At 42.8% G+C, this 26913-nt stretch overlaps 1 protein-coding gene across 3 annotated transcripts; it reads left to right on the plus strand.

The window, feature by feature from the left end:
• LOC106581190 (NIMA-related kinase 8) lies at positions 1-26759 on the plus strand. 3 transcript variants are annotated; one of them, XR_001323036.2, is made up of 16 exons: positions 4757-4845; positions 5421-5626; positions 5886-6118; positions 6252-6383; positions 6675-6883; positions 8892-8974; positions 9059-9237; positions 9498-9645; positions 10651-10727; positions 10828-10945; positions 11068-11218; positions 20425-20588; positions 20843-20995; positions 21512-21670; positions 23173-23272; positions 26679-26759. XR_001323036.2 is itself a non-coding variant. In XM_045703772.1 (15 exons), the coding sequence occupies exons 2-15, from the start codon at positions 5491-5493 to the stop codon at positions 23199-23201; spliced, it is 1971 nt and encodes a 656-aa protein (XP_045559728.1). In that variant the 5' UTR covers positions 1-125; positions 5421-5490; the 3' UTR covers positions 23202-24785. The 3 variants fall into 3 exon arrangements, 2 of the variants coding, with proteins under 2 accessions (XP_045559728.1, XP_014018560.1); XM_045703772.1 differs by lacking the exons at positions 4757-4845; positions 26679-26759 and adding an exon at positions 1-125 and having other exon boundaries at positions 23173-24785; XM_014163085.2 differs by lacking the exon at positions 26679-26759 and having other exon boundaries at positions 23173-24785.
• Positions 26760-26913: the final 154 nt, after the last annotated feature.

A 26913-nucleotide genomic window follows, 5' to 3' on the forward strand; every position in this document is an offset into this window, starting at 1 on the left:
CAGTTGCCTTGAAAGCACCATAAATCCAGAGAATGACAGACTTTGATGACAAAGTTAGATGACAAAATTTGCCCATGAAGGACTGAGGCGCCACCTTCCTGATCAAGTGAGCACAGCACAACAAGGTGAGTCCAAAAATGTCTTGTATGCTGCTGCATAAATTATATACAGTGCATTCGGAAAGTAGATACGGTGCATTCAGAAAGTATTCAGACCCCTTGACTTATTCAAGGGGTCTAAATAAATACAAATCTTCATCAATCTACACACAATACCCCATAATGACAAAGTGAAAACATTTTTTTTTTTGAGAAATACCTTATTTACGTAAGTATTCAGACCCTGTGCTATGAGACTCGAAATTGAGCTCAGGTGCATCTCGTTTCCATTGATCATCCTTGAGATGTTTCTACAACTTGATTGGAGTCCACCTGTGGTAAATTAAATTGATTGGACATGATTAAGGTCCCACAGATTATAAGGTCCCACAGTTGACAGTGTATGTCAGAGCAAAAACCAAGCCATGAGGTCAAAGGAATTGTTTTGTAGAGCGTCGAGACAGGATTGTGTCAAGGCACAGATCTGGGGAAGGGTACCAAAAAATGTCTGTAGCATTGAAGGTCCCCAAGAACACAGTGGACTCTTCCTAGAGCTAGCTGCCTGGCCAAACTGAGCAATGGGGGGAGAAGGACCATGGTCAGGGAGGTGACCAAGAACCCGATGGTCACTCTGACAGAGCTCCAGAGTTCCTCTGTGGAGATGGGAGAACCTTCCAGAAGGACAAACATCTCTGCAGCACTCCACCAATCAGGCCAGACGAAAGCCACTCCTCAGTAAAAGGCACATGACAGCCAGCTTGGAGTTTGCCAAAAGGAACTTTAGGTTCTCAGATCATGAGAAACAAGATTCTCTGGTCTGATGAAACCAAGATTGAACTCTTTGGCCTGAATGCCAAGTGTCACATCTAAAGGAAACCTGGCATCATCCCTACGGTGAAGCATGGTGGTGGCAGCATCATGCTGTGGGGATGTTTTTCAATGGCAGGGACTGAGAGACTAGTCAGGATCGAGGGAAAGATGAACGTAGAAAAGTACAGAGACATCCTTTATGAAAACTTGCTCCAGAGCGCTCAGGATCTCAGACTGGGGCGAAGGTTCACCTTCCAACAGCACCAAGACCCTAAGCACACAGCCAAGACAACTCATGAGTGGCTTCGGGACAGGTCTCTGAAAACCTCACCCAAGTGTATAGCCCTGTTGGAAAATCTAAATGGACTGTTTGAAAATTTGAAGATTTTATATATTTTTTAAAGCATTTATTTATAATTTTTTTGGTACACATACCCCAGTTTGGGAATACCTGATGTAGACTATTCTAACTGCACAGCACACACCTTCCCAATATTGATGGATGTCCTTTGGGTGGTGGACACTTGTTGATACACACAGGAAACTGTTAAGCATGAAAAACCCAGCAGCGTTGGAGTTCTAGACACAAACTGGTGCGCCTGGCACCGTACCCCGTTCAAAGGCACTTTAACCTTTTGTCTTGCCCATTCACCCTCCGAATGTCAAGCATGCACATTACACAATCCATGTCTCAAAGTTTAAAAATCCTTCTTTAACCTGTCTCCTCCCCTTCATCTACACTGATTGCAGTGGATTTAACAAGTGACATCAATAAGGGACAGTGGTGGAAAAAGTACCCAATTGTCATACTTGAGTAAAAGTAAAGATACCTTAATAGAAAATTACTCAAGTAAAAGTGAAAGTCACCCAGTAAAATACTACTTGAGTAAAAGTAAAAACATATTTGGTTTTAAATATACTTCAGTATCAAAAGTAAATGTAATTGCTTAAGTGTACTTAAGTATCAAAAGTAAAAGTATAAATAATAAAAAATTCCTTATATTAAGCAAAGCAGCTGGCAAAATGTTATATATTTTTTTATTTATTTACGGATAGCAAGAGGCACGCTCCAACTCTGCATCATTTACAAATGAAGCATGTGTTTAGTGAGTCTGCCAGATCAGAGGCAGTAGGGATGACCAGGAATGTTCTCTGTCCTGGTAAGCATTCAAAATGTAACTAGTACTTTTGGGTGTCAGGGAAAATGTATGGAGTAAAAAGTGCATAATTTTCTTTTTGAATGTAGAGAAGTAAAAGTAAAAGTTGTCAAAAATATGAATAGTAAAGTACAGATACCCCAAAAAATGACTTAAGTAGTACTTGAAAGTATTTTTACTTAAGTACTTTACACCACTGATAAGGGATCATAGCTTTCACCTGGATTCACCTGGTCTGTCTATGTCATGGAAAGAGCAGGTATTCTTAATGATTTGTATGCTCAGTGTACAAGCCTGCTGCCTGGTGAGAGGTGAATAAAATGCTGATTCTTCCCAAATGCTCAACATCCTCATGTCACTGGAGCGCAAGATAGGAGGAAGAACATTAGCATCCTCTGTGATAGGCCAGTCCTGGAGGAACACATTTACTAACATCAAAGTCTCACTCTGTGTGTGTGTCAGGTCTGTGTGTGCACGTGCTTATGAGGGAGAAAGAGTGTGTTAAAAGAGAAGCCATTTTTTATGAAATGTTTCCATGTACACTCAGTACACCCAATTTATTAGGTACACCCATCAGGTACTGGGTTGGATCCCCCTTTGCCTCCATAACAGCCTGAATTATTTGGGGCATGGAAACATTGCTCAATTGGTATCAAAGGACCTAACGTGTGCCAGAAAAACATTGTGCATGCGGATATATCTTCCCCATCCTCCACTGAAACAGGCTTATTTTTGCTTGTCTAAGAGCTAAACCAACTCAATAGATCCCTCACCTCACTTCACTGCTGTGAATAGTCACACCACCATGAACACGGCAGATAAGAGCCCTGCACCTCTATCATGTAGACAAAGCTGTAGATAAAGTAGATAAACCACACATTGTCTGGGTCAGCAAGTCAACCTCATTATAGAACTGAACCACTAACGAGGTCGGCACAGACTGAGTCCTAAATGGCACCCTGTACCCTACATACTGCACTGCTTTTGACCAGAGCTATGGCCCCTGGTCAAAAGTAGAACACTATATAGGGAATAGGGTGCCATTTAGAACTTAACCCCCTCTCTAGTTTCCACATCTAGTAACATATTTTTGATGTGATGTGATTCTGATTTCCACCCATTGATTCCTGGCACTTTTTGGAGGTGTCTCAAATGTGATGCAGAGTTCTGTAAGATTCTCCTACATGTCCAGAGGATAACTACAAACAATGCATGCAGGGCAGAATTAGGCTAATATCCACTAATAATAATAATTTTTTAAAAAGCTATTAAGTTTTGGAAACATCTAGAATACAGTGACCCCCTCTCATATCATTACCAAGCCCTGCAATGCCAAGAGCTGAGCAAAGAAAAGAGTCCCCTCATCCAGCTGGTCCTGGGGCTGAGTTCACAAACCTGTTCTACTAACACACTGAAGCCTCAGGACCAGAACATCCAATCAATCAGAATAAACCAAATTACAACACAGTCAAAACAAAACTACATTGCTTATTGGGAAACACAAGCATAAACACAAAGCAAAATGTGATGATCTCTACAGATTGGTTTACAACCAGTCAAGCAGTTTCAGCTATTCTTTTCTTCCCACTGTTAAAGTTGCGACAGTTCGTTTCTGGTATCAGAACAAAATAGTCAGCACATAGTAACTTCTGATTTATTTGTACTTTAATTAATGCAAACACGTGTGTGGTAAATGGGTGGTTCGTATATACGGTCTCGCTGTTTTACCTCGCAGGGCAAACAGAGAAGAGAACGACACATCCTATTGTTCTCGCTTTTATACTCTGACAGAGATAGTTCCTGCTCAATGCTGGCCTGTCAGAGGGAGGAGGAGCGTGGTTTAAACTTGCTCCTCCTAACGTCGGCGTGCAGGCAGGTCCCAGCGTCGTGACGCACTTCCTGTTGCCGGTTGTAGTTCTTCTTGTCTTCAACAGTTGATTTACCCGTAGTTTATGCACTTAGCATAGCTTCCCCAGTATATTATATAAGTTATGCATACAAATAGCCAGTTCAACCCTAACACCACTCAGGTGCATACTAAGGGCTTTAATGCCCCCCCCCCCCCACATGTGGTTACAGCAAGGTCAACAAACAGTGTAAACGGTGTAAAAGGTTTACAATGATTTTCACCAGTGCCAAGGTACAGTAATGTATAGTCTAGATCAGCATGTGGTGTTGGAAGATGTATTTGAGAATAAGCTGAAAATGTACTGCTTCAAATGATGAAGGCCTTGTCAGGGAGAACGCAATGTGTTTGTTATTGCCCGCATTAGAGCAGAGATGGAAGCAGAAAGAACAGGAGCCAAGCTTGGCATCCGCCTGCTTATCTCAGCCGAGGGGAAGGCACTCCATAATTACATGCCGTCTAGACACTGTTACCTGCAGTCGTACCTAGGAAAGGAGAGAGATAGTGTGGAGATTAACCCTCTCTCTCTCATTTACACACACACACACACACACACACACACACACACACACACACACACACACACACACACACACACACACACACAGTATTACTGATGACAAAATCTAATTTAGTCAAATGATATGAATGAGCATTCAATAATATCCTACAACAAAAAAGCCTTTGAGTAACCATTAAAACAGAAGAAGCTTGCTTTCAGATCCGCGTGCTTTATGTCCCAAGTTGTTCCCTGTAGGAGCAGGGGAAGTGTTGCCTGGAGACGACTTTCGATTTTTTTATTTTTTTTACAGCCTTGAGCAGAGGAGATGGAGAAGTATGAGAAAATCAAAGTGGTCGGAAGAGGAGCTTTTGGGTAAACCAAAAGTTATTAACTTTGAACTTCTTGATGAAACTACATCGCTAAGACACAGTAGCCTTATTTATATTTTTTTGTGACGTTTTATTTCTCTTACTGTCAAACTTAAGTTAAAGTTAAAAACTTCGCAGCTTGTCTATTTGCCAAAATACAGAACGCATGTAAATTGGTTCAGTCGAGTCCCGGAACGGCGCGCGCATCTTTTATTAAAAGGCCCACCCTCGTACAATTAGAATTAAGCGCTCATTCTATTTCTATGGTCGCCCTAATCAATATAGTATAATACTAGTACATGATGAGTGCAAAGCTACTGTGTTGACTTTTTAGTCATAAATGTAATGTGTTATGTTATTTGCCCATTATATAAATTGTAAAACTCTAGTTCTAAGATGTTTTTCTAATGCCCACATGCGTTACCACATGCGTTACATAGAACCAATGTCAGTGGCAATAATGTTCAAAAATGTACAAGCAAATAGGCCCACTGTAAGGGGATAGCCTACACCAGAACACACTTTTCCAACTCTTCCCCACACTACTCATTCTCCACCTTTCCATGTCATGTGTGACAGGATAGTGCACCTGTGTCGCCGGCGCAGTGATGGGGCTTTTGTGATCCTGAAGGAGATCCCAGTAGAGCAGATGTCCCGTGATGAACGCCTTGCTGCCCAGAACGAGTGCCAGGTGCTGAAGCTGCTCAACCACCCCAACATCATAGAGTACTATGAGAACTTCCTGGAGGACAAGGCTCTGATGATCGCTATGGAATATGCACCAGGTACTATCACATTACCCCCCCCCCATATCACATAAGGTACATAGAAAGTCTGACACTGTAACATAGGGTGTCAAATATGTTTTGCTTGTCAGACGTTCCCCATGAGATCTTATTCAGTCTCATCAGATGTCAATCCCTGTTGTAGGGCTTCAGGAGATATATGATAAAGGGCACTGCATTATGTTACAAAACTCTGGGTGGCCTGAGAGCATGATCTATTCTACTGTAACTGTATTATTTTCCTGCTTTCTTACTGTAGGTGGAACCCTAGCCGACTACATTCAGAAGCGCTGTAACTCCCTGCTGGATGAGGACACCATCCTGCACTTCTTTGTCCAGATTCTGCTGGCCCTGTACCACGTGCACAACAAGCTCATCCTACACCGCGACCTGAAGACCCAGAACATTCTGCTTGACAAGCATCAAATGATTGTCAAAATAGGCGACTTTGGAATCTCCAAAATCCTAGTCAGCAAGAGCAAAGCCTACACTGTGAGTGGACATGACGTAGCATTGGTCACCTGACTACATAGTAATGGCCAAATACGTACTCTGATGAAATGCATAGTCATAGGCAGCACAGGCAGTAGAGTTTATCTTTTGTTTTTGTTTTATTTCTATTCAGGTGGTGGGGACCCCATGCTACATCTCTCCGGAGCTGTGTGAGGGGAAGCCCTACAACCAGAAGAGTGATATCTGGGCCCTGGGCTGTGTTCTATATGAGCTAGCCAGCCTCAAGAGAGCTTTCGAGGCTGCTGTACACATTCTTTTCAAATACACTTCATACATTGTCATTCCAATTTCATAACCTGTCCTTGCACTTTGGAATTATGTATCAATAGATCCAGAAATAGCATTGAAGTTAATCATATCTCACATTACTTTGAAGCTTTTATCTTTCTATCTCCATGCAAAATGTATTCAAATTTGTGGGATGATGCCTAAAGTTTACTGGTCCAAAAGTAAACCCATAAAAAATCAAAGCATTAGCATAGTTTGAAAATGTAACTCCTCTCCTTGGGCTTACTCACTCTTCATTATTTTACAGAACCTACCTGCCCTAGTGTTGAAGATCATGAGTGGTACCTTTGCCCCAATCTCAGACCGGTACAGTACAGAACTCAGGCAGCTCATCATGAACATGCTCAATCTGGACCCGTCCAAACGCCCACAGCTCAATGAGATCATGGCCCATCCTGTTTGCATCAGACCCCTGCTAAACCTCTACACTGATATAGGCAACGTCAAAATGCGCAGGTAATGAATGCCACAAAAGACTGTATCCCAAATAGAACACGATTCCCTATACATTTCACTATATAGGGAATAGGGTGCCATTTTGGACACAGACAAAGCCTGAAGCTTCTAGTCACCAGACTCATCATAAGAAAACAAAATGTATCTGATGTATACATACAGTTGAAGTCGGAAGTTTACATACACCTTAGCCAAATACATTTAAACTCAGTTTTTCACAATTTCTGACATTTAATCCCAGTAAAAATTCCCTGTTTTAGGTCAGTTAGGATTACCACTTTATTTTAAGAATGTGAAATGTCAGAATAATAGTAGAGAGAATGATTTCTTTCAGCTTTTATTTCTTTCATCACATTCCCAGTGGGTCAGAAGTTTACATACACTCAATTGGTATTTGGTAGCATTGCCTTTAAATTGTTTAACTTGGGTCAAACGTTTCGGGTAGCCTTCCACAAGCTTCCCACAATAAGTTGGGTAGATTTTGTCCCATTCCTCCTGACAGAGCTGGTGTAACTGAGTCAGGTTTGTAGGCCTCCTTGCTCGCACACGCTTTTTCAGTTCTGCCCACACATTTTCTATAGGATTGAGGTCAGGGCTTTGTGATGGCCACTCCAATACCTTGACTTTGTTGTCCTTAAGACAATTTGCCACAACTGTGGAAGTATTCTTGGGGTCATTGTCCATTTGGAAGACCCATTTGCGACCAAGCTTTAACTTCCTGACTGATGTCTTGAGATGTTGCTTCAATATACAGTGTGGATTTTTTTGTTGTTATTCTGTCTCTCACTGTTCATATAAACCTACCATTAAAATTATAGACTGATCATTTCTTTGTCAGTGGGCAAACGTACAAAATCAGCAGGGGATCGAATACTTTTTTCCCCCACTGTACCCACATAATTTTCCTTCCTCATGACGCCATCAATTTTGTGAAGTGCACCAGACCCTCCTGCAGCAAAGCACCCCCACAACATGATGCTGTCACCCCTGTGCTTCACGGTTGGGATGGTGTTCTTTGGCTTGCAAGCCTCCCCCTTTTTCCTCCAAACAGAAGGATGGTCATTATGGCCAAACAGTTCTATTTTTGTTTCTTCAGACCAGAGGACATTTCTCCAAAATGTATGATATTTTTCCCCATGTGCAGTTGCAAACCATAATCTGCCTTTTTTATGGCGGTTTTGGAGCAGTGGCTTCTTCCTTGCTGAGCGGCCTTTCAGGTTATGTCAATATAGGACTCGTTTTACTGTGGATATAGATACTTTTGTACCTGTTTCCTCCAGCATCTTCACAAGGTCCTTTGCTGTTGTTCTGGGATTGATTTGCACTTTTCGCACCAAAGTACGTTCATCTCTAGGAGACACAACGGGTCTCCTTCCTAAGCGGTATGACGGCTGCGTGGTCCCATGGTGTTTATACTTGCGCACTATTGTTTGTGCAGACGAACGTGGTACCTTCAGGCGTTTGGAAATTGCTCCCAAAGATGAACCAGACTTGTGGAGGTCTATAATTCTTTTTCTGAGGTCTTGGCTGATTTCTTGTGATTTTCCCATGATGTCAAGCAAAGATGCACTGAGTTTGAAGGTAGGCCTTGAAATACCTCCAGATGTACACCTCCAATTGACTCAAATTATGTCAATTAGCCTATCAGAAGCTTCTAAAGCCATGACATAATTTTCTGGAATTTTCCAAGCTGTTTAAAGGCACAGTCAACTTAGTGTATGTAAACTTCTGACCCACTGGAATTGTGATACAGTGAATTATAAGTGAAATAATCTGTCTGTAAACAATTGTTGGAAAAATGACTTGTGTCGTGCACAAAGTAGATGTCCTAACCGACTTGCCAAAATTATAGTTCGTTAACAAGACATTTGTGGAGTGGTTTAAAAACAAGTTTTAATGACTCCAACCTAAGTGTATGTAAACTTCCGACTTCAACTGTACATGTACATTACCACTGATGGAAATGTATGTATACAATATTCAAAAGACATTTTGATTTCTGGTCCAGAATTGAGAAACCACTGTCCACCGTACAGTCAGGAGGTCATGGTAGACAAGGAGGGCGAATGACCGGCACAAGGTCCTTCAGAGGTCAGTGACATTCCACCCACATCCATGATTGAACCAGTTCTGTAATAATTAACACCTTTGGTATAATATTCTGTCCTGTACTAGATGGACGGATGGGAACAGGAAAGTTGCACTCCTTCCCCCTGTCATCAGTGTACACATGGGGCAGTGGCATCTCTGCGCCTCTGCGTCTACCCATGCTCAACACAGAGGTGCTGCAGGTGGCCCTGGGACGCACACAGAAGATGGGCGTCACCAAGTCAGGCCGACTCATCACCTGGGAGGTCAGATTGGGTTTCTTGATCCCCTTATCCCTTCTCTGTCTGAATGAGGCTTGTCAACCTCAGTTATGGCTTCATATATCAATATTTACCTTAACCAACAAGCTGCCTCTTTAATATCTTCAGATTATGCATTAGATTGGTTAAAGGATGATAAGATAAAGGATTTGTTTTCAAAACAATATGAGAGTCTTATCTGGATAGTCTTTAATATCACCAGTATTCACACATTTCCTAACCACGTCCTAATGGTGCTGTGCCAGGCTCCGTCAGTAGGATCTGGTGAGCCCACTCTGCCTGGTGCAGTAGAACAGATGCAGCCACAGTTCATCTCTCGCTTCCTGGAGGGCCAGTCTGGAGTCACCATCAAGTCTGTGTCCTGTGGGGATCTCTTCACCACCTGTATGACAGGTACAGGCTATAATAACGTCTCAAATGGCACCCTATTCCATATATAGTGCCCAAATTTGGAGGGCTCTTATCAAAAATAGTGCACTATTTATGCAATAAGGCACGAGGGGGTGTGGTATATGGCCAATATACCACGGCTAAGGGCTGTTCTTATGTACAACGCATCGCGGAGACCTTAGCTGTGGTATATTGGCCATATACCACAAACCCTAGAGGTGCCTTATTGCTCTTATAAACTGGTTATCAATGTAATTAGAACAGTAAAAAAAAAACGTTTTGTCATACCCGTGGTATATACCACGGCTGTCAGCCAATCAGCAGTCAGGGCTCTAACCACCCAGTTTATAAATAGGGAATATGGTGCCATTTCGGATGCACACCATCTCTCATTGTGTTTCCTGCTGGGGACAACAGCATCCGTGTCAGGTCAGCCTCAGTAGGGGAGCTTCACTATAGGAAATCAATATTTATTCACTGTGTGTTTTTGCTGCTAAGCACACACTCTGACACACACACACACACACACACACACACACACACACACACACACACACACACACACACACACTGCAGTATAGTACTATCGTAAAGCACTGGAGCAGCATTGGAATGGAAGCTGCATTTGAACGTGTGGATGTAATCACCACTTTCACTGCACTTCTGACAAGAGAACATTCATCAGTGTTTGTCCTCCCCTACAGAATGCAATCACCACACTGCTGGCTTGGCGTTTAGGAGTTACACTTTCTCCAACCGGGATACACCATTAGTCACAGTCATAGTCTTGAGGGAGCTGTCATTAGTCTAATATCAAAAGCAGGATTAACGAACCTCTGAGCCCAAGCTCTATTTCCTGCTCCCTCGTTACCATTTATCACCGTGGTGGAGCAAGTTAGCATTCCCTTGTTAGGGATTAAAACTCACACGGTTGGCCCACACTGTGATATAAACACACCCATCAACTCATCATACCTATAATCTCCTCTATTTATTTTCAATTTGCAGACCGAGGTATTATTATGACATTTGGAAGTGGAAGCAATGGCTGTCTCGGACATGGAAATTTTAATGACGTAACACAGGTAAATGTCAATGATTTTGAGGTTTGTTATAAACATTATTGTGGTCCGTCATTCCGGTGAAAGAACACTATATTATTTCTCTGTATGTATTAATGCCCAGCCCAAGATTGTAGAGGCCTTACTCGGATACGAGCTGGTGCAGGTGTCATGTGGTGCTTCCCATGTGCTTGCTGTGACCAATGACAGAGAAGTATTCTCCTGGGGAAGAGGAGACAATGGTAAATGAGCAAGTTTTTTTTCCTGTCGTCAGTCACTCTCTGTTTCTTGGTTTATGTCAGCAGTGTCTGTGGGAGAGCTTGGCATTCTAACAGAATGTTCTGCTTTCTTCCCCCTCTGGCAGGTCGCCTGGGGCTGGGCACCCAGGACTCCCACAACTCTCCCCAGCAGGTGTGTGTGCCAGGGAAGTTTGAGGCCCACAGGGTGCTGTGTGGAGTGGATTGCTCCATGGTTATCAGCACCCAGAACAGCATTCTGGCCTGTGGCAGCAACAGGTAAAGTTACCTTCTTTTATAGACTACTAACAACATAATAACAGTCATTTGCATGAAAGTGCTGTGAAATTGCACAGGCATTCCACAAAGGTTACTATAAATGTGAGTGATCCTTTTCATTAACAACTCACTAAAAAGCAGAGCTCACATTAAAGGTAAAACATGCCCTTGATTTCCACTGCACCAACACCCTGCTTGCTTAAGCACTGACATACTGTAGCTCTTCATGGGCATGCTTTGTTGTGTTAAACTAATACATGGATTTATAGAGGTGGTGTATGACATTATCTTCTGGGCCAATATCCAGTGAGGCAGCATTATCTTACAGTGACAAACACTCTCTGATAGTTAACCCATCCACTAGAAATCCTTGTGGGCAGGAAGCAGGGTTCTATTAGAGCGAGGGTAAGGATAATGAGCACAGTGCTATCAGACCTGGGTTCAAATACTATTTAAAATCATTTAAAATACTTGATCTGTGCTTGATTGAGTTTGCCTGGTTTAATGGAGCAATATAATATTCTCAAAACTGCAAACCTTGCCTATCTGCCACTACAGACAGGATGAAGCTAACGCTCATTGTATTTGAAAGATTTCAAATAGTATTTGAATCCAGGTCTGAGTGCTATAGCAGGGAAGAGTGTATTTGTATTTATTATGGATCCACATTAGCTGCTACCAAGGCAGCTACTCTTCCTGGGGTCCAGCAAAAGTAAGGCAGTTATACATTTTAAAAACATGACATATTGTAAGGTTCTGCTTTTCTTTTCTTAGTCAACCTTGTGTTCTTTCTCTTTGTGTTCTTTTTTTGTTAATTGTTTTCACCTGTGTTCGTTTCTCACCTGGTCTCATCAACTCCCTATTTACTTCAGTTCTTTCTGTTTGTATGGTTGTGAGGTATTGTTTGTTTTTGACTGCCTACCTGTGTTTGACCATTGCCTCCGACCACGATTCCTGCCTTCTTTGAAGGCTTAATAAACATCTTCTGTGCTCTGCGCGTGAATCTACACCTTTTTCTCCCTGACTATTCATTACAGAATACCTCAACTAAATACGGAATGGATTCAGCGGAGCTACAGCGGCGCCTAACCCAGCAAGAGGAGCTTATGGAGGAAATGTTCCATCTTCTCTTCCAGCCTATTCGCTACACCTCCTTCATTCATATCCATGCCTGGAAAATATGACGGTTCACCTGGGAAACGTCAGGGATTTCTGATGCAATGCAGTAAATACATTGAGCACAACTCCACTAACTTCGCCACCGACAAGAGCAGAGTGGATTTTGTTGTGTCTCTACTCACAGGCAAAGCCCTGGATTGGGCCACCGCCATATGGACTGCCAACAGCACAGAACTCGGATCCGAGACCCATTTCCACACCTTCAAAGAGGTATTCAATCACTCTCCCTCCGGTCGTTCTATAGGAGACCTCTTCATAGAACTTCAACAAGGACGCAATTCAGATGCCGACTATGCCCTCGAGTTCCGCACCATGGCTGCAACAAGTGGATGTAATGAGGCTGCTTTACTTACCGTCTACTGAAGAGGGCTCAACAGGTAACTTCAGGCGGAGCTGGCCTGTAGAGGTGACCTTCAGGATTTAAATCAATACATTCGTATCTCCATCGACCACCTCATCGCCGACCGCCGAAGAACTCTACCACCCAGCAACCCGAAACCTTCTCTTTCCATGATTCCGTCATCCCGTCCGAGTCTTCCAGAGCCCATGCAGTTGGGCCATGCTCCTTTCCCATGTATCGAACGTCAAAAGCGGATCCAATAAGGGCTCTGCCTACACTGTGGGGGGAAAGATCATCTACTCAGCCATTGCCCTGTTTGCCCCCCCACGGAGAGATGATGCCATGCATGTAGGCATGTCCTTATTTCTAAATATCTCCCAGAAGCAATTCTCTGTCCCAGTATTGATAACCGTGAAGTGGGTTACCAAGTACGTAGAAGGCTTGATAGATTCGGGAGCAGCAGGTCATTTTATCGATTACCAGCTAGTACAAGAGCTTGACATTGATTTAACACCTGTCACCCCTCCCTTAAGGATTAACACCCTGGACGGGGAGCCATTGGGCACGGGCTTCATCACGCACCTGACACAGAGCGTCACCCGCCAGATTGGAGTCTTCCACACCGAAACCATTCAACTCATGGAACTCTCATCCCCCAAACAGCCACTCATCCTCGGACACCCCTGGCTTTGTTGTCACGACCCTGCCATCTTGTGGCAACAAGGTGAACTACTGTCCTGGTCTTCTACCAGCTTCTCCAGTTGTCTCAGGCTACCCTGCAGAGCCACCACCATTGAGGACTCTGCCTTGATAGTGCCACCCACCATACCATCTGAATATGCCCAGTACAGCAATGTCTTCAGCAAAATCAAGGCCTCCACTCTGCCACCACATCGCCCAGGAGACTGTGCTATTGACTTACTCCCTGGAGTGTTCCCACCGAAGGGCCGTGTTTACCCCCTATCTATCCCAGAAAATGAGGCAACAGAGAACTACATTGATGAATCATTCAAACGGTTTCATTCGTCCTTCTTCCCCGGCTGCGTCCAGCTTCTTCTTTGTTGGAAAAAAGGATGGTGGTCTCCATCCGTGTATTGATTATCGTTCCCTGAATGACATCACTGTCAAGAACCGTTTCCCTCTTCCTCTGATCACAGCGACTCTTGAACAAGTCGACCTGCGAAGTGCATATAACCTTGTCTGTATACGTGAAGGCGACGAATGGAACTCGACCTTTATCACCGCTCGAGGACACTATGAATACCTGGTCGTGCCCTAAGGCCTTACGAACGCCCCCGCCATCTTCCAATCCTTTATGAACAAGGTTTTCCAGGATATGATCAACCACTTTCTCATCGTCTACATTGATGACATCCTGATTTACTACCTGAAGGAACACATACAGCATGTGCAAAAGGCTCCTTGACCATAACCTTTATGTGAAGACAAAAGAGTGCCTTCCATGTAACCTCTGTAAACTTCCTTGGCTTTGTACTGACATGGATGAGCATGGATGAGAACAAAGTCACCGCCGTCAGTAACTGGCCCAAACCCACCACCATTAAGGAACTCCAACGTTTCATTGGGTTCTCCAACTTCTATCGCCGGTTCATTCGGAACTTCAGTTCTACGGCCGCTCCCCTCACTGCCCTTACCAGGTAAGGTTCTGCTTTTCATTTCTTAGTCAACCTTGTGTTTTTTCTTTGTGTTCTGGAACGTAGCCCTGTTTCTTTGTGTTCTGGAACGTAGCCCTGTTTCTTTGTGTTCTGGAACGTAGCCCTGTCTTTCATTTTTGTTAATTGTTTTCACCTGTGTTCGTTTCTCACCTGGTCTCATCAGCTCCCTATTTACTTAAGTTCTTTCTGAGGTATTGTTTGTTTTTGACTGCCTACCTGTGTTTGACCATTGCCTGCGACCACGATTCCTGTTTTCTGCGAAGGCTTAATAAACATCTGCGCTCTTTGTGTGTGAATCTACACCTTTTTCTCCCTGAGTATTCATTACACATACATTCATAACAGATCTCACAACCTATTAAGTGTGTTCCCTTAAGCCTCTACTCTACTAACACATATCTACAACACAAAATCTGTGTGTATAAAGCGTATGTTATCGTGTGTTTGTATGCATGTGTTTGTGTTGCTTCACAGTCCCCACTGTTCCATAAGGTGTAATTTTAATATATTTTTATTTTTTAAATCTCATTTTACTACTGGCACGAGTTACTTGATGTGGAATAGATTTCCATGTAGTCTTGGCTTTATGTAGTACTGTGTGCCGCTCATAGTCTGTTCTGGACTTGGGAACTGTGAAAAGACCTCTGACATGGTTTGTGGAGTATGCATGGGTGTCCGAGCTGGGGGCTAGTAGTTCAAATCAAATGTTATTTGTCACATGCAGATGTTAATGCGAGTGTAGCGAAATGCTTGTGCTTCTAGTTCCGACCATGCAGTAATATCTAACAAGTAATCTAACAATTTCACAACAACTACCTTATACACACAAGTGTAAAGGAATGAATAAGAATATGTACATAAAAATATATGGATGAGCGATGGCCGAACGGCATAGGCAAGATGCAGTAGATGGTATCGAGTACAGTGTATATACATATGAGATGAGTAATGTAGGGTATGTAAACATTATATAAAGTGGCATTGTTTAAAGTGACTAGTGATACATTTATTACATCCAATTTTTTATTATTAAAGTGGCTAGAGATGAGTCAGTATGTTGGCAGCGGCCACTCAATGTTAGTGATGGCTGTTTAACAGTCTGATGGCCTTGAGATAGAACCTGTTTTTCAGTCTTTCGGTCCCCGCTTTGATGCACCTGTACTGACCTCGCCTTCTGGATGATGTTGTCCTTGATGATCTTTTTGGCCTTCCTGTGACATCGGGTGTTGTAGGTGTCCTGGAGGGCAGGTAGTTTGCCCCCAGTGATGCATTGTGCAGACCTCACTACCCTCTGGAGAGCCTTACGGTTGTGGGCGAAGCAGTTGCCGTACCAGGTGGTGATACAGCCCGACAGGATGCTCTCGATTGTGCATCTGTAAAAGTTTGAGTGTTTTTGGGGACAAGTAAAATTTCTTCAGCCTCCTGAGGTTGAAGAGGCGCTGCTGTGCCTTCTTCACCACGCTGTCTGTGTGGGTGAACCATTTCAGTTTGTCCGTGATGTGTATGCCGAGGAACTTAACTTTCCACCTTCTCCATTACTGTCCCGTTGATGTGGATAGGGGGCTGCTCCCTCTGCTGTTTCCTGAAGTCCACGATCATCTTCTTTGTTTTGTTGACATTGAGTGTGAGGTTATTTTCCTGACACCACACTCCGAGGGCCCTCAGTTCCTCCCTGTAGACCATCTCGTCGTTGTTGGTAATCAAGCCTACCACTGTCGTGTCGTCTGCAAACTTGATGATTAAGTTGGAGGCCTGCATGGCCACGCAGTCATGGGTGAACAAGGAGTACAAGAGAGGGCTGAGAACGCACCCTTGTGGGGCCCCAGTGTTGAGGATCAGCGGGGTGGAGATGTTGTTTCCTACCCTCACCACCTGGGGGCTGCCCGTCAGGAAGTTCAGGACCCAGTTGCACAGGGCGGGGTCGAGACCCAGGGTCTCGAGCTTAATGACGAGTTTGGAGGGTACTATGGTGTTAAATACTGAGCTGTAGTCGATGAACAGCATTCTTACATAGGTATTCCTCTTGTCCAGATGGGTTAGGGCAGTGCGATTGCGTCGTCTGTGGACCTATTGGGGTGGTAAGCAAATTGGAGTGGGTCTAGGGTGTCAGGTAGGGTGGAGGTGATATGGTCCTTGACTAGTCTCTCAAAGCACTTCATGATGACTGAAGTGAGTGCTACGGGGCCATAGTCATTTAGCTCAGTTATCTTAGCTTTCTTGGGAACAGGAACAATGGTGGCCCTCTTGAAGCATGTGGGAACAGCAGACTGGGATAAGGATTGATTGAATATGTCCGTAAACACACCAGCAAACGGGTCTGCGCATGCTCTGAGGACGCGGCTGGTGATGCCGTCTGGGCCGGCAGCCTTGTGAGGGTTAACACGTTTAAATGTTTTACTCACATCGGCTGCAGTTAAAGAGAGCCCGAAGGTTTTGGTAGCGGGCCATGTCGGTGGCACTGTTTTGCCCTCAAAGCGAGCAAAGAAGTTGTTTAGTTTCTCTGGGATCAAGACATCGTGATCCGCGATGGGGCTGGTTTTCTTTTTGTAGTCTGTGATTGACTGTAGACCCTGCCACATACCTCTCGTGTCTGAGCCGTTGAATTGCGACTCTACTTTGTTTCTATACTGACGCTTAGCTTGTTTGATTGCCTTGCGGAGGGAATAGCTACACTGTTTGTATTCGGTCATGTTTCCAGTTGCCTTGCCCTGCTTAAAAACCGTGGTTCGCGCTTTCAGTTTTTCGCGAATGCTGCCATCAATCCACGGTTTCTGGTTGGGGAATGTTTTAATAGTCGCTGTGGGTACAACATCACCGATGCACTTGCTAATAAACTCGCTCACCGAATCAGTGTATTCATCAATGTTATTGTCCGACGCTATGAGGAACATATCCCAGTCCACGTGATTGAAGCAATCTTGAAGCGTGGAATCCGATTGGTCGGACCAGCGTTGAACAGACCTGAGCATGGGCGTTTCCTGTTTTAGTTTCTGTCTATAGGCTGGGAGCAACAAAATGGAGTCGTGGTCAGCTTTTCCGAAAGGAGGGCGGGGGAGGGCTTTGTATGCGTTGCGGAAGTTAGAATAACAATGATCCAGGGTTTTGCCAGCCCGGGTCGCACATTCGATATGCTGATAAAATTTAGGGAGCCTTGTTTTCAGATTAGCCCCCAGCTATAATAAATGCAGCCTCAGGATATGTGGTTTCCAGTTTACATAGAGTCCAATGAAGTTCTTTCAGGGCCGTCTGTTTCTGCTTGGGGGGGATACACACGACTGTGATTATAATCGAAGAGAATTCTCTTGGTAGATAATGTGGTCGGCATTTGATTGTAAGGAATTCTAGTTCAGGTGAACAAAAGGACTTGAGTTCCTGTATGTTGTTATGATCACCACGTCATAAGGCATACACCCCCGCCCTTCTTCTTACCAGAGAGATGTTTGTTTCTGTCGGCGCAATGCGCGAAGAAACCAGGTGGCTGTACCGACTCTGATAAAGTATCCCGAGTGAGCCATGTTTCCGTGAAACAAAGAACGTTACAATCTCTGTCTCTCTGGAAGGCAACCCTTGCTCGGATTTTGTCTACCTTGTTGTCAAGAGACTAGACATTGGCGAGTTGTATACTCGGGAGCAGTGCGCGATGTGCCCGTCTACGGAGCCTGACCAGAAGACCGCTCCGTCTGCCCCTTCTGCGGCGCCGTTGTTTTGGGTCACCGGCTGGGATCCGATCCATTGTCCTGGGTTGTGGACCAAACAGAGGATCCGCTTCGGGAAAGTCGTATTCCTGGTCGTAATGTTGGTGAGTTGACGTTGCTCTTATATCCAATCGTTCCTCCCGGCTGTATGTAATAAAACTTAAGATTTCCTGGGGTAACAATGTAAGAAATAATTCATAAAAAAACAAAATACTGCATAGTTTCCTAGGAACGCGAAGCAAGGCGGCCATCTGTCGGCGCCTTGCAGATTGTTCAGACAGCTCGTGCATTAAACATGTCAATACCTCTGACAAACACAAGTAGTGATGAAGTTAATCTCTCCTCCACTTTGAGCCAGGAGTGATTGACATGCATATTATTAATGTTAGCTCTCTTTGTACATCCAAGGGCCATTACATGATTTGAATGATTTGTCCCAAATACAATGCTTTAAGTTTTTGAAATGTTTAGGACTAACTTATTCCTTGCCACCCATTTTGAAACTAATTGCAGCTCTTTGTTAAGTGTTAAAGTCATTTCATTTGCTGTGGTAGCTGACGTGTATAGTGTTGAGTCATCCGACTACATAGATACACTGGCTTTACTCAAAGTATGTCGTTAGTAAAAAAAAGTAAGGGGCCTAGACATCTGCCCTGGGGAATTCCTGATTGTACCTAGATTTTATTGGAGAGGCTTCCATTAAATAACACCCTCTGTCTTCTGTTAGACAGGTAATTTTTTATCCACAATATAGTAGGGGGTGTAAAGCCATAACACATACGTTTTTCCAGCAACAGACTATGATTGATAATGTCAAAAGCCACACTGAAGTCTAACAAAACAGCCCACACAATCTTTTTATCATCAGTTTCCCTCAGCCAGTCATTTGTATCAGTGTGCTGAAAGTTTGTTTATTTGTTTATTGTAAAATAGCATTGTATCTGGTCAAACATCATTTTTTGGTTGGTAACAGGGTGATTGGTTGGCTATTTGAGCCAGTTAAGGGGGCTTTACTATTCTTAGGTAGGGGAATAGCTTTTGCTTCCCTCCAGACCTGAGGGCATACACTTTCTAGTAGGCTTAAATTTAAGATATGCCAAATAGGAGTGGCAATATCGTCCACTATTATCCTCGTAATTTTCCATCCAAGTTGTCAGACCCTGGTGGCTTGTCATTGTTGATAGACACTTTTTTTCACCTTTTCCATACTTACTTTACAGAATTCAAAATTACATTGCTTATCTTTCATAATTTGGTCAGATATACTTGGATGTGTAGTGTCAGTGTTTGTCGCTGGCATGTCATGCCTAAGTTTGCTAATCTTGCCAATGAAAAAATCAAGTAGTGGGCAATATCAGTGGGTTTTGTGATGAATGAGCCATCTGATTCAATGAATGATGCGGAGTTTGCCTTTATTGCCCATTTAATTTAAAGTGCTTCACTACTTTTTTACTATCATTCTTTATGTCATTTATCTTTGTTTCATAGTGTAGTTTCTTCTTTTTATTGAGTTTAGTCACATGATTCCTCAATTTGCAGTACGTTTGCCAATCGGTTGTACAGCCAGACCTATTTGCCATCTCTTTTGCCTCATCCCTCTCAACCATACAATTGTTAAATTCCTTATCAATCCATGGGGATTTAACAGTTTTTACATTCATTTTCTTAATTGGTGCATCCTTATTAATAACTGGGATAAGCAATTTCATGAATGTGTCAAGTGCAGCGTCTGGTTGCTCGCCATTACACACCACAGACCAACAAATATTCTTCACATCAACAACATAGGACTCACTACAAAACTTCTTGTATGATCTCTTATACACAATAAGAGATTGTATTGCCCAGACACCTGTGGTTTAGCTACTTCCTGCCCTCCTTAACTCTCTCTTACTCACTCCACTCCATACTGAATATTTATCTGCCTACACAGAACAAGAAACTCCCCTTCAATGAATTCTTACAGAACATGACAAAGCATTTCTTAACTTTTCTCCTTACAATTTTGTAATGTGATATTGTAGAAAACACATATCAGCTGATAAGGTCAACTGGATCTACTTTTAAGTTATCAATGTTTCCCTTTTGATACGTTTCAAATGTTCTTTAATTAAATGGCCAGAGTAGTAGATTGGCACTTTTGATAGTTTTCCAATAATTGTGTTTGGACCAATCAGATCTTTTGCATGCCAATAATTGGGCAAAAGATCAGAATTAGGCTGCCTGTGTAAATGCAGCACCTTTATCAATTACATTTAAGCCTATAAATGTGCTGCCATGAAAACAATTGCGATTCCTCTAAATGTGCTTGGTTAGGTTCAACAAGCTGGGGTTGGATAAGATCATTGCTGCAGAGGAGCCAGCCCCCTGTGACCAGATTGAAGAAGTCTACTTGTTCAGTCCTGTCCAATCAGCACCTCTGAATGTGGACAAGGTTGTTTACATTGACATTGGAACAGCCCACTCTGTTGCTGTCACAGGTGAAATTATATTTTGTCTTCACCTCGTATGCCTGACATGTCACCATGCAGTTCCTGAACCCATCGTAACTAGAAACCCAAAGTTCCTATGTTGCTGCAAGGACGTGACATCCCTGTGTCAAGCTTACACAGTAAAACATGTAACTGTATTGTAATACCATTATCTACTATAGGATGAATGTGCTTCTATGTGTCCTGTGACAATACACAATAACAATCTTCACACATTTATTCCCCCTGTTCCGTGTGTCCAGAGAAGAGTCAATGTTTCACATTTGGCAGTAACCAGCATGGTCAGCTGGGCTGTAGCTCCCGCCGGACCAGTCGTGTGCCCTACCCGGTGCCGGGCCTTCAGGGCATCACCATGGCAGCCTGTGGGGATGCATTCACTCTGGCAATTGGATCAGGTGAGTAAGAGGCATTGGCAATCAGGGAAGATGCTTTAAGCAGACATTTTCACTTTATATAAAATATTGGAGAAACGTGATGTCCTCAGTAAACTTAGATAACGCACTTTATTAGAAGAGCTAATTGAACACTGTACCAATCTGTTTCTGTAATGTCTTTTGTAATTGTGCTTTCAGCGACTGCTTTAAGGTCCTTAATATGTTGTAACAGGTGTGTTAGACATTTTCCAAAGGGTAGAGAGTTGTGGAAAATGACACAGTACATGTCAGAATGTGTCAATGATCAGCTCGACGTCCCATAGGGAGATGGCAGGCACAGTCACCTCATTGTTCAGGGCTGTCTTTGATCAGATCTGCTCTCCCAGGGATAGATAGAGCCATTGTGCAGTCAGGAGAGGAGAGGAGAGGGATAGAGGGGAGGAGAAGAGAGGGCTGTCAGTTAAGGATTGTGCAGATTCATGAACCCTGGGGTGCGCTGAAGAATGTAACTATTCTGTTCTCTCTATCTTGGTGTAGAAGGGGAGGTGTATACCTGGGGAAAGGGAGCCCGTGGCCGCCTCGGAAGAAAAGAGGAGGATTCTGGGATACCAAAGGCAGTGCAGCTCGACGAGAGTCACCCGTTCACGGTGACATCAGTAGCATGTTGTCATGGCAACACTCTGCTGGCAGTGAAACGTAATATTTTACCTATTACCTTTTTGTCAAAGAAAATTATGTGAAATTGCCAGTAGCACATACTGTATGTGGTGAAATCAAACAGCAATCACTGGGATGAAAGAAAGGTAAAACTTGAAACAAGCTTCTTTAGATGTGGCTGACAGAGATCCATGTTTTTTCCTTGTAGAACATAAGGTCTGAAAGAGCCTATTTGTTAATAGCTTGATAATTAGCTAACCCCACAGTGCAGATTTTCCCGTGGCTTTCTCCCAGTCAGTCAAATCAGAAGTGAACACCATGCCCCATGTTTGGCTTTTTGTGTCTCCATCGCCTCAGGGTCTGTAGTAACAGAGGCTCATTAACGGTGGGTGAGACAATCAGTTGTGCCTTGCTTTCCACAAGCAATAAAATGAACAACAGGGGCCTGCCTCCCTGTCATGCTTAGCTCCTTAGGCATTGGGGAGATGAGCTGGGGTTAGCTCTGTTTATAAACCTGAATGTAACAAACCAGTGTATCTGATAATAGGCATCCTCTGTGCCATTTCCACAAAACCAGGCAGAGGGTTGATTAGGTTGTATGTCTCTATTTACACCAGTAATAATTTACTCACATTTCACTATTCCCTTACACTGTACATTTATAATTATTGATTTCAGGTTGTTGCATGCAGTTTATGGATCTTCATGTAATGTGAATAGTTCCCCAACCTCAATAAGATAATGTATTATCCAGCCTGTGATGAATGGTCCCTCATCAGGATAGTGGATAAGCCAGCAATTCCTCTGCTTTAAAACAATGATGGTTTCCCAAAAGCACCCTATTCCCTTTGTAGTGCACTACTATTGACCAGAATCCAATGGGCTTTGATCAAAAGTACTGCACTATATTGGGAATAGGGTGCCAATTGTGTCACAACCAATAGCTATTAAAATGTCGCATGGAATAGACTAAAGCAACCCTCCCATTACAAATAGATGCAGATTTAGGAAAGATTAAATTGCACTTAAAAATCTCGTCAGTAAGTAAGAGAGACATCTCTAGTCTTTGGAAGAGACCCAAGTCCTGTTGCAGTGTAACTCTGACCTGGCTGTGTTGTAGTGCGTACCATGTGGTAGTGACCTGAAATGCAGACACAGCAGCCAGAGTGCCCTCACACAGGTCATTTCACCCACATTTGACTTCCATTGGTTTTGCTATTTTATCAATGTATGAGTTGTACATTAATCCAGATGCAGTATGACTAAATGCATGGTAGACAATGGCAGTGTGTGGGCATTAGAAACATTATTGTGTCACCACACCTACTGCATTGTGTCTAAGTGAAGTAATCAAGATGAAAATGTGGGTGTATCGATATCTAAAATACAAGAGTGAAATAATTCAATACCTGTCCTGAAAGCTTTTACAAGACTCAGGCCCCTTAAAGTATGTAACTGTACACATGCATTGTGTAAGATGGTATATTCTTTTAGTGCTAATGTAAGTGATACGTTGGTGGCTTCTGATTACTCTTTCTCAGCTTTGCTTGAGGAGCCAGTCCCCAGATGATACAGCTCTGAAAACCATCCCACCACCGTCCACCCCTTCAGTAGCTGTCAGGAGAGAAACAGTGGCACAAGGTGAAAGACTGCTAGCCTCCTCTGAATAACCTCTTCCAGTGGCCTGTCGTTTACTAAGCTATGAGAGGATTCCTGCACATCTTACACAGTTTCAGTTGCCCTGTCTCAAGTCAGTTTATATTTTTTAAATATTATGTTTTTCATACAGTATTATGTAAATGGTGGGGCTTTATTAATGGCACAATTTATGGAACAAATGCAAAACAATCCTATTTAGCATCCTGAGCTTATGTAGCTGGTAGCTAATAGAATTCTTTACCAAAAGTATTGGAGTGAGATTGCAGAAGGAATTGGGGAGCTGTCCTGCTGTAAGGTTTTGTCCTCTCTCACCAGTGAGGTTAGCATGATAAAACGCACAGTTCCAGGATGTCTAACTGGTTTGGTAGCTTTATTTACCCAGTATTGAGTTAGACAAAACAATGTGTGTGAAGAAGGAAGGCTGCTCGTTTAGGACTGCCACTACCGTGTGAGCCTACTAACTGACTTGTCAGTCAAATGAAGCAAGCAAGTAAGGCACTACAAATCTTGAGCACGTTATCAGTGTGCTTTTAGGATTAGTGTGCAATTGGTTTAGAAAGTTTTGTTTAGTATCATAGTAAGGTACTTTTAGACCACACATGAACAGTGACATTTTCTTTAAGACGGTTGACTAAAGGAGGCCACTTCTATTGTAAATGCATTTCAAGTCACATAGACCTTTCAACCCTCAAGAGTTCAAAGATTGTTTAAGATGTTGTATGTAGAAGTGCCACTAACAGCATGGCACAGGTGTGAGAGACACATTAAGAGTCAATATTGGCTCTTCAGCTGTGTGTGTGTCGTAGGCATGAGCAAGTTTGATATGATGTGCTTAATTAGAACCCTTGATGCATCCCAAATGGCACCCTATTCTCTACATAGTGCACTACTTATGGGCCCTGATTAAAAATAGTGCACTATATAGGGAAAAGGGTGCTATTTGGGACGCATACACTAGCTTGATCCTACTCTGGAAAGCCTCCAAACAGGCTGGGATGGTAAGTGCTCCAGACAGAGTAAATCAATGTTATTGGCCTGCTCCTTACTATCTTATCTCTCTGTCACCCACTATAGTATTAGCGATGTAGTGGTAAAAAATAGGTGGTTAAACTGATCACCGGTCACAGTGAAAAAAGTAATTCTCCATATACTTTCAATGCATTTTCCACCAAAATGTGGGTAAACTGTAGTGCAAAAAAGGTGCATCACTGTCTGGTATCCAAGATGATTTCTAAGCAGATTTTTTTTGTTTTCCATTTTTGGAAGAAATGTGAACATGATTCATGTTAGTGCTTTGCTTGCAGTGTTGCCAATTTTGTCAGAACAATCCTCTCCATTTACCTTGTGTGGTACCACTGACACACAATTTTTTGTGAGGAAAAAAACAATCATTATGTAACAAATAACTATTTATATTTGTGCTGTTATTACATAGTTACTGCCTTTTGTTGTTGGTATATGAATATGCCATTTTATAAATTCTGTCAAATAAGAAGGAATAGTCTTTTCTTGTATTTCATTGTACATAATGCACCAGATAATTGATAAACACTGGATATTACGCCTATTGTATGTAATACAATGTCCACTTTTCTTTAATATCAACCAAATTAGAAATTAATAAGGGACAAGAAATTTGAAATCGATGTTCTTTGTTTGGGTCGCTATTTCATGTCAGATTACTTTAGTCAAAACTGAGTTAAATAATTTGTAATGATTGTGAAAACAGTTTATGAAGAATTGAGGCAGCAATAAATCAGGAGTTAGAAAAAGTTCAAAACATATATTGGTTTGTTCATGATATCTATAGCTCTACTGTGTGTGTGTGTGTGTGTGTATATATATATATATATATATATATACAGTGCCTTCAGAAAGTATTCAGACCCCTTGACTTTTCCCACATTTTGTTACGTTATAGCCTTATTCTAAAATGGATTAAATAAATAAAAAAGTCCTCATCAATCTACACCCAATACCCCATAATGACAAAGCGAAAACAGGTTGTTATTTACATAAGTATTCAGACCCTTTGGTATGAGACTCGAAGTTGAATTCAGGTGCATCTAGTTTCCATTGATCATCCTTGAGATGTTTCTACAACTTGATTGGAGTCCACCTGTGGTAAATTCAATTGATTGGACATAATTTGGAAAGGCACACACCTGCACACATGTTTGGAACAACCAAGACTCTTCCTAGAGCTGGCCGCCTGGCCAAACTGAGCAAACGGGGGAGAAGGGCCTTGGTCACGGAGGTGAACAAGAACCCGATTCTCACTCGGACAGAGCTCTAGAGTTCCTCTTTGGAGATGGGAGAACCTTCAAGAAGGACAACCATCTCTGCACCACTCCACCAATCAGGCCTTTATGGTAGAGTGGCCAGACGGAAGCCACTCTTCAGTAAAAGGCACATGACAGCCTGCTTGGAGTTTGGCAAAAGGCACCTAAAGACTCTCAGACCATGAGAAACAAGAGTCTCTGGTCTGATGAAACCCATATTGAACTCTTCGGCCTGAATGCCAAGCATCATGCCTGGAAGAAACCTGGTATCCCTACGGTGAAGCATGGTTGTGGCAGCATCATGGTTTGGGGATGTTTTTCTGGCACTGGGAGACTAGTCAGGATCGAGGGAAAGATGAACGGAGCAAAGTACAGAGAGATCCTTGATGAAAACCTGCTCCAGAGCGCTCAGAACATCAGACTGGGGCGAAGGTTCACCTTCCAACAGGACAACGACCCTAAGCACACAGCCAACACAACGCATGAGTGGCTTCTCAAAATATCCTTGAGTGGCCCAGCCAGAGCCCGGACTTGAACCCGATTGAACATCTCTTGAGGGCCATGAAAATAGCTGTGCATCCAACCTGACAGAGCTTGAGAGGATCTGCAGAGAAGAATGGGAGAAACTCCCAAAATACAGGTGTGCCAAGCTTGTAGCATCATACTCAAGAAGAATAGAGGCTGTAATTACTGCCAAAGGTGCTTCTACAAAGTACTGCGTAAAGGGTCTGAATACTTATGTAAATGTGATCTTTCCGTTTTTTTATTTTTATATAAATGTTCTGAAAACCTGTTGTAACGTAACAAAATGTGGAAAAAGTAAAGGCGTCTGAATACTTTCCGAATGCACTGTAGATATAGAATTTCTATAGAGTCCCTCAATGGAGGTGTCATAATACCCATAAAACCTAGCGGTCAAAGAAGGAAATGGTTCCAATCGTTTTTCCACCATCAATTTTTCCCATAGGGGAAATTTCCCATAGAAACACTTAAAATAAGGTCTGTGTTTCATGTAGGCTTACCCTGGCGTGATGTTTTGATAACCATGTATATCTCTCTCGGACATGGTGACTTTAATCAATATATTCGGCTCTATTTACTTTCAGATTCGAAGTAGACATCACACAAAACTACATATCCCTGCAAGCTCCTGCATGTCATCTCTAGCTGACACCTTTACTAACAGGTATTGTGTCAATTCAAAACTTGCACAAGACAGTTCACAGAATTGTCCATTTAAAGAAATGTAGCAAATGTATTAATTTCTTAATTTAGCTGACGTTGGGTAGTTAATTCAGAGATTCTTACCTTTGCCTCGAGTCGGCAGTCTTGTCCAGATCA

Source organism: Salmo salar, chromosome ssa20, assembly GCF_905237065.1.
Source record: "Salmo salar chromosome ssa20, Ssal_v3.1, whole genome shotgun sequence".
Taxonomy (NCBI): Eukaryota; Metazoa; Chordata; class Actinopteri; order Salmoniformes; family Salmonidae; genus Salmo; species Salmo salar.

Coding starts and splice junctions, on each gene's coding strand:
- LOC106581190 (XM_014163085.2), top strand. CDS start 4,799: ATGGAGAAGTATGAGAAAATCAAAGTGGTCGGAAGAGGAGCTTTTGG. Junction 6,384..6,674: donor AGAGAGCTTTCGAGGCTGCT/GTACACATTCTT, acceptor ATTATTTTACAG/AACCTACCTGCCCTAGTGTT. Junction 6,884..8,891: donor GGCAACGTCAAAATGCGCAG/GTAATGAATGCC, acceptor TTTCTGGTCCAG/AATTGAGAAACCACTGTCCA.